The sequence below is a fragment of the Lupinus angustifolius genome, unplaced genomic scaffold, assembly GCF_001865875.1.
Source record: "Lupinus angustifolius cultivar Tanjil unplaced genomic scaffold, LupAngTanjil_v1.0 Scaffold_397_11, whole genome shotgun sequence".
In the NCBI taxonomy this organism is placed as follows: domain Eukaryota; kingdom Viridiplantae; phylum Streptophyta; class Magnoliopsida; order Fabales; family Fabaceae; genus Lupinus; species Lupinus angustifolius.
In genome coordinates this window covers 1-8,152 of record NW_017727804.1, presented here as the reverse complement: position 1 = coordinate 8,152, position 8,152 = coordinate 1, and the positions used below count along the sequence as shown (strand labels likewise).

At 33.9% G+C, this 8,152-nt stretch overlaps 1 protein-coding gene across 1 annotated transcript; it reads left to right on the top strand.

The window, feature by feature from the left end:
* The first annotated feature begins 3,779 nt into the window (after positions 1-3,779).
* LOC109341186 (probable serine/threonine-protein kinase PIX7) lies at positions 3,780-7,419 on the top strand. Its single transcript, XM_019579030.1, has 6 exons — positions 3,780-4,457; positions 4,763-5,097; positions 5,199-5,334; positions 5,669-5,805; positions 5,880-6,003; positions 6,573-7,419. The coding sequence occupies exons 1-6, from the start codon at positions 4,235-4,237 to the stop codon at positions 7,091-7,093; spliced, it is 1,476 nt and encodes a 491-aa protein (XP_019434575.1). The 5' UTR covers positions 3,780-4,234; the 3' UTR covers positions 7,094-7,419.
* Positions 7,420-8,152: the final 733 nt, after the last annotated feature.

Here is an 8,152-nt window from a genome sequence, read left to right as displayed (position 1 = left end):
TTGGTGCAAGTTAAAATGAAGGGAGAAAGCCTCTATTTATAACATGAGATTTTTCTCATGTTCCTCATTTCTCCAATGTGGGACTTGGGAGCTTAATTTTTATTTTTTCAAAACTCTTCCATGTGGGACTTTGAGAGTTGTTTTTTCAAACTCTTCTATGTGGGACTTGGGTGCTTTTTATATTTCACACACAAGTTCTCACTCATGGTTTTCAACAAACCATGTTCCAACAAAAAGTCTAAAGAAATTCGACAGATCGTAGAGGTTTTAGCTATGCAAATAGTGATGCGGCTAAAAATAAGAATTTTCTAGCAAAAACAATCATGGCAAACACCGTAAAGTTTCATAAAGAAACTGTCCATTATAATCCTCTTTTTAAAATAAATTCTAGGACACGTAAACATCTACCTACATGTTTCTATTGTAATCATATTGGTCACACACCAAACACTTGTCATATTAAAAAATATAGTTTATCATCTGGTCAATATAGATGGGTAGAGAAAGATGTTAACCCTCTAGGACCCAAATCAAATTGGGTACTTAATATAATGTAATTGTTTTTGCAGGAATGTTTAGGAGTCGTCAGTGATTTATGGTATTTGAATAGAGGCTCCTTAAAACATATGACGGACGATAATAGAAAGTTAATTGTCCTGTCTCCAAGGGACAAAGGCTATGTCACCTATGTTTACAATAACAAAGAAAAAATTCTTGGAGTTGGTCATGTTGAGAAGCCACCTTCTACCACCATAGAAAAAAATTCTATATGTTGATGGACTAATTTGAGTAATCGATTACGATGGGTAAGTAACTGATTACCCAATGTTTTTGCAACAATTTTGAATTTCAAAATAAAACAACTTCTTCCCAAACAAACCATTGTCACTCCAAACGACTCCTACCTCCTAGAAAATGTATAATGGCGGGTTGAAACTCTATTTAAACAACTCTAATGTTCTGAAATGAAATCATAACTTTCATACACAATTCCTAACAAATGATGTGGTTTGCTTCTTTGTTTGGGGATTTGAGTGAGAAGCTTGAGAGAAATCTTAGCTTGAGATTTATAAAGATTAAACTTAGAGTATAGTGAAAATCTCTTGAAAATGAGCTAATATACATCTAATGTGATTTTCTCTTTCCTTACCCTTTCTAATTCTACTACAACAAAAAAACCTATATCTGCTGGAAATCCTCTTCATTTCTCAAAATAACCTTGGACCACAAAAAGTGACAACAACTACAAAACCTAGGATCCCCAAGTATCTTTTTAAGTAATTTACCATTTCCATTATTAGAGATGTACCAATTTATTTTATTAGCCACTGTTAACTGCCAATCTTAGTATTTGTTCAATCATCATGACCATTTAATTTACGTCAACAATCTTAATCTTTCAACGTTTCATTCTCACATCCTCAATGAAATTGATTTAAGATAAACTAATATTTACACATAAACTTATAACCCCAAATCACACTCCACAAATACACCAACATTTTCAAATTCAATCCACTAATATAATTCTCATCACACTTAACATATACACATAACACTCAACTTTACCTACCCTACAAATGTCAGTACGTCACTATCACCACCATCACCTTCCTTCTTATAACCTATCTCCCCCTTGCTATTGGCAACGTCATCAACACTAACATGCCTCACCCACCCTTTCACAACCTCATTCATAATGCTAAATCCTATATTAAAATGTAACCCAAAAATTCAAAAGTTTGCAGGATAATTTGAGACAATCCTTAAAATCTCAACCTTTTCCAACTCCACAATCAATACTCCAGATATTTTAGTTTGGAATTTAGTGGTGATGAGTGCTGATTAGAGACTTGTGGTCTAGAGCATGGCAACACATTCTGGTGGTTAGGTCATGTGGTGGCTTGTTCTCATCGAGACAATATGAGGAAGGTGGTAAGAAGCACAACAAAGAAACAAGTTTTTTTTGTACTATCAAGGGTATTCTATACCTTTTTGGATAATGAATCATTTTTTTATGGGATGTGTGATTGTCCTCCCAACATGTATCATTATCAGGAATCATAATATTTGAGATCTAACAAAAATTTTACACCACTAGACCAACACCTTGTTGGTAAATATATGGAAATTTAAATTCACAGCACATACACATCAAATTGTAATGTGGTAAGTCGCCACCAACAGAGTACACCTAAGTATGGTGAACAAATCTCTCATTGAACCTTACTTATATCTCATTAGTAGGTGCAAACAATATATAACACTGAAACTTCACAATTTACTACAAACATTTTTAAGCTTAAATATAGTTTGGGTCATGTATCAATTTATGAATATTCAATTTGTTCATTTATCATTGTTTCAATTTATTTTGACCATTTTTTTAAAATCAAAGTTCAACCTTCCGTTGTAACGGTCTTAGTTTAGATTGAACATTCTGAAATATTCTTCATTCTCTTTCCTTTCTCCTTCAAATCTGCCATTGTTGCAAGCTGCGGAGCTAGTTGTTAGATGTGTAAAACGCAAGTGGATCAAGAATGCATTGCCACCACCATCACCATATATACTTTTCCACCAAAATTGCACTCTCTTAAATCTTCCACTTGCCATCACTATCGTTCATGGTGAATACGAACAAAAATATTCTCTCTCACACCATGTCTCATCCTATATATTGTTACATTCAAATATAAATGAAAAAAAATAATAATAAATATTTAAAAGTTGTAATTAAATATTTTTATTGACTTATGACAACATATAAAATATGATTTGAAATAGTTAATTAAATTAAATGTTTGTAAATAGGAATACAAATATTGACAATTGAAAATGTTAATCCACACTCCTCAGGAACCAATCCCATTTTTTACATTCAATTTACAAAATTTAATTGGTAAAAGAAGAGTTTAAATAACCATTTGAGAGTATCACTGACTTCATCTAAATAAATAACCATAATTGTATTTAGTTCAAATTTTTATAAATTGAGCTACCATAAACATTAATTTGTGTATCAAGCAAAGATTATTCTTTAAAATATTCTATATAAAGAATTAAATTTCTAAACAATAATTTTTTGGCTACAATCATTACCAAAACAAAAATAGGGTCGACTTACGGCTCGACTTCGTTTGGCTCTTAGCTTTCGCTACACCCTCTGACGACAGACATGTCATCTTTCAACGAGTCCCACCATTTCGGATAACACGAGCACCCCTTCGGGCAGGTGCATCACCTATATAATCGAGTATGGCTCATCTCCATTACATGAGAGACTAGTATATAGTTCAGAACATTTTATGGGTGTCAAAAGTAATTTTTAATGGTTCAGATTTTAATTTATTTTTGAATTAAATATAACTTTAAAAAATTAATCCATCACATTCCTAATACTGGTGAGGAGAGTCAGGAGAGGAGTCCAATTCTTTTAACCAAACTTTAATTCCATTAAGAACAAAAATATCCCTTTATTTTTGTATAAAAAAATAATTAATAAATAGAAAACACTTACAGATAACAATAAATAAAAGAATGAGATAGAGTCTATAATTTGGAGCTTGGAGTGTGCAATAAGAGTAATAGTAATATTTATTTAATTTTTCAATAATATTTTGTTTGTTTTTTGGTACTACCCATATATACTCAACTAATCATTTTCAAGAATTTCAGGTTGCATATTTGCCCTCACAACAAGTGCTACCAAAAATCAATGAATCTTTGACATTTTGGATTAAATCTAGTAGAACATTATACTACTCGATTACATCTGCCTATAATATTTTGTTTGTTTGTTTTAGCTTTTGCAGCATTGTTGTTATGTGTTGTGTTGCAGAGGAGGACCCCATCACTCTCTCAGTTTTTTCTGTTTCTTTTGAACTTAGATTTATGATTTCACTTCTCAGGTTCTGTCTATCTTTTTTTCCTGCCACTACTCTCTTCACTTTCCATTTCAAATTTCAACCCTCATCAATTTAGGATTCAAGGCCCCCTTTCCCCTTTTTGGGAATTTGATCTGTCCCCCTTTGTCTTTTTCTGTTTTAATTTTTGGGTTTTCTTTGTTACCCATTTCTGAGCTGTTTTAGTATATAAAGTTGTGATTTTTATGGTATTTTTCATCTGGGGTTGTACTTGACTTACTGGTGGTGATTGTAGTAGTGATAGGGCATTGAAGAGTGTTTGGAATTTGGAATTCTGTGTTTGGTTTGTTCTGTAGGTATTGTTACTAGAGATGGGGTTGGGTGGTGTTGAGAATGGTAATAAGGTTGTGGAGTCATGGGATGTGAGCAAATCAAAGGGGAGGAAGAAGAAGAAGAAGAAAGAAGATGATGTAGAGGTAGTGGTGGAGGAAGAGGAAGATATTGGGTGTTGGGTTAGGTTGAGGTTATTTGGAAGCTGCATTTCTTCAAGATCCAATGTTGATGGCTCACTTAGTGGCACCAACACTCATTATGGTAATTTCTATTTCCTTGCAAAAGTTGTTATTATTCTTATGATTATGATATGAAGGGGTGAAGTGAGAAACATGTGTAGGTTTGGATTTTAGATTTGCTAGGAAATAAATGTTGCATTTTAATGACAATAAACTTAGTAACAATCAGAAAGGAAATTAACCCAATTGATGTTTTGGAAATAATTGAATTTCAAACATATGTTAATAGGGTAAATTACTTTAGCTTAAGCCTGATATTGTATGATGCTATTTTTAATGCTTTACCTAATATTTTCTTTTTTTTTACTTTATTTGGCTTCTCATTAGCTGAAAGTAAATCAACAAATGACACTAGTAGAGACCAACCAACAGTTCCTGTAGTGTCTTCTACATCTACTAGTAATACAAGCAATTCATCGAGTTCAAAACTTGAAGAAGAGCTTAAAGTTTCTTCGAGGCTGCGAAAGTTCGCTTTCAATGATCTTAAATTGGCAACAAGGAATTTTCGGCCTGAAAGTCTTCTTGGTGAAGGTGGGTTTGGTTGTGTATTCAAGGGATGGATAGAAGAAAATGGAACTGCTCCAGTGAAACCTGGAACTGGGCTAACTGTTGCTGTAAAAACCCTCAATCATGATGGGCTCCAGGGTCATAAAGAGTGGCTGGTTTGTATATTTATAACTATCCTTTTTTACCAATACTTAAACTAGTATCTACTGAAATCCATCTTTTTCAGTTTTAATTTGTTATTTGGTTCATGTGACAGGCTGAAGTAAATTTTCTTGGTGATCTAGTTCATCCAAACCTTGTTAAACTTATAGGATACTGCATTGAAGATGATCAAAGGTTGTTAGTGTATGAGTTCATGCCCCGGGGAAGCCTTGAAAACCACTTGTTTAGGAGTAAGTTAATTTTACTAATTTCCTCATTTTCCTTGTCAATAGCAATGCTTAGACCATTACTGAACCTTGAAATTTTGATAGCCTTGCTGAATGTCGTGGGGAGTATGGTTCCTTGCCAATAAAATCTCGATAAAAAATGTTTGGCTTTCTGACATAAAAAGAAAATTAGAACTACTTTATACCCTTGTAATGATGTTTCCATCAATAAATATACTATTTCTGTGAGTATCTGATTTGTTATTGGATTTAGCAGTTTTCTTACCATGGGTAGAGTAACGACGGGAACTTAAAACTTTTGCTTTACATTGTGTGTTTGGATTTATATTATATGCAGGATCGTTGCTGCTTCCATGGTCCATTAGGATGAAAATTGCACTAGGAGCTGCTAAGGGTCTTGCTTTCCTTCATGAAGAAGCTGAACGACCAGTAATATATAGAGATTTTAAAACTTCAAATATACTATTAGATGCAGTAAGTGCCAAAAACTACAATAATATTGCATCTTTTTTCCTTTTCATCAGTCTTTCTAATGTCATACCAATTAGGAGTACAATGCCAAGCTCTCAGACTTTGGTCTTGCCAAAGATGGTCCAGAAGGTGATAAAACCCACGTGTCTACCCGAGTGATGGGAACTTATGGATATGCAGCACCAGAATATGTCATGACAGGTAAGTTTAGTTTAACATGGCAATTCCAAATCTTCAAGTTTTAGCCATTTAATAAAGTCACACTGTTCATAGGTATAAAATTTCTATGTACTATATTTTGTTGGGTAGGTTTATCTTTGAAATCACTAGTCCTGTTCCTGATTATCACTACTTTCGAATGTTTCCAAACAAAGAATATTTAGAATGTAATTCCTGTGGGGTTGTTTAAACATTTCGTAAATAAAACATTCTTGATAAACATTTTGTAGATAAAACATTATTGATCTCTATTGGTTGATGTTAATTGTTATCCCCTTTTGCCTGTTTTATAATTAAAAGTATGATTTTCTATTGTGCCATCTTAGAGTTCTATTATATCCTGCTTATAATTTTCAATTACATTTGTGACCTGGAGGTCATGAATTCAAATTCTGTAAATAGTTTTTTCACTTGCAAAGGTAAGGTTGCGTACGTCTACCCTCTCCAGATCCCACTAGCTGGGAGCCTTGTACACTAGACTGCTCTTTCTTTTTAAAATCTGTACCATCTTAATGCTTATATGCTAATCATATTTACTCTTTTTGTTGTAGGACATCTTACATCAAAAAGCGATGTGTACAGTTTCGGAGTGGTACTACTTGAGATGTTGACTGGCAGAAGATCTATGGACAAACACCGTCCCAATGGTGAGCATAACCTTGTGGAATGGGCTCGACCACATCTAGGAGATAGAAGAAGGTTCTACAGGTTGATAGACCCTCGTCTTGAAGGTCACTTTTCCGTAAAAGGAGCTCAGAAAGCTGCGCAGGTGGCTTCTCTTTGCCTTAGTAGAGATCTGAAAGCCCGACCGTTAATGAGTGAAGTTGTGGAAGCTTTAAAGCCTCTGCCTAACCTTAAGGACATGGCAAGCTCTTCCTATTATTTCCAAACAATGCAAGCTGACCGCTTTCGAGCGAGCCCGAATGCTAGAAACGGGCAGACACAAGGAGGAGCATTGCTCACCCGGAATTGGCAGCAGCAAAGGAGCCTTTCAATACCAAATGGTACTCATGTATCTCCATATCATCACCAGTATCCCCAACAATCACCAAAACCCAATGCCAAAGCATAGAGCTGGTGATCTTTTTCTGTCACCCTTTCATTTTCGCCATTTCGCATATTCTCGGTATAGATGTACACCTAATTTGTTCATGAATAGCTTTAGAGCAAAAGAAATCATGTTGCTTTATGATGTATATTATTAATGTTGACCCCTTTAGCAATGAAGAATATCATGTGAGGGCAAGTTAAGCTTGTTGAGTAACTATCTCTTATGTTAAATTGTCAACCAATATGTTTCTTCAGGTTGTTTGAACATATTGAACATTATTAAAAATCCTCATCCTTGTCTTATTTTTCACATTTGTTCCTGAAATTTTAATGGGATTAGTTGTTTCTGAAATGTTATCTCTTGATTTCTTGAGGCTCTGCTGCATTTATTTATGCCACATATTTGTTCCTATATGATCTTGGAAACGATTCTTTATTTATATGTAGAACATGTAGTGTATACTTCATAGCATCTTCTAGTAGTTTAGAATTCTCACTAGGCTTCTAGTAGTTTAATAATTTGATCATACATAACTTTCTTTTTTGTACTACCAAAGACATCCATCACCTTATGAGTAAAGAATTAATCACTTTCAGGATGCATGATTGTCTATCTCAACAATGGTCATTTTCAGGAATTAAACCTTTGATATTTTGGTCTTTGTGAGATCTATTGGAGCCTTATAATAGTAACCAAAGTCTTGGTATCATACATGATTTTCTGTTATCATTCTTTATGACTAAAATTTTAGTGTAGTTTATGGTACATAGGTTCAAGTTGGAAGATAATGTTTTTTTTTTATGTTTTAATAATTGAAGGTCTTTGGTGATATGATTACTCGACGTGTTAAGCATTGTCGTCGTTGAAACGGGTTTGCGTGCAATAGCTACAGAACACGTGTCAATGGCGTGCAGCAAACGTATTCCTATTTTGCATGCTGGAGGATTTTTGGGTGACGCATAATAAATATTCTTGAGTTTGGTTAAAGGGCGAAGGCCCTTTGCTGTATTATATATTAAGACAATGGACAGACATTCCTTAAACATATGGGATTGCAATTATAAAATGCATTTTTGAAGT

What these genes read in the sequence shown, in the direction of transcription:
- LOC109341186 (XM_019579030.1), top strand. Translation starts at nt 4,235, where the DNA reads ATGGGGTTGGGTGGTGTTGAGAATGGTAATAAGGTTGTGGAGTCATGG. An exon ending in TGGCACCAACACTCATTATG is followed by an intron (nt 4,458 to 4,762) that starts GTAATTTCTATT and finishes GCTTCTCATTAG; the next exon opens with CTGAAAGTAAATCAACAAAT. An exon ending in AGGGTCATAAAGAGTGGCTG is followed by an intron (nt 5,098 to 5,198) that starts GTTTGTATATTT and finishes TTCATGTGACAG; the next exon opens with GCTGAAGTAAATTTTCTTGG.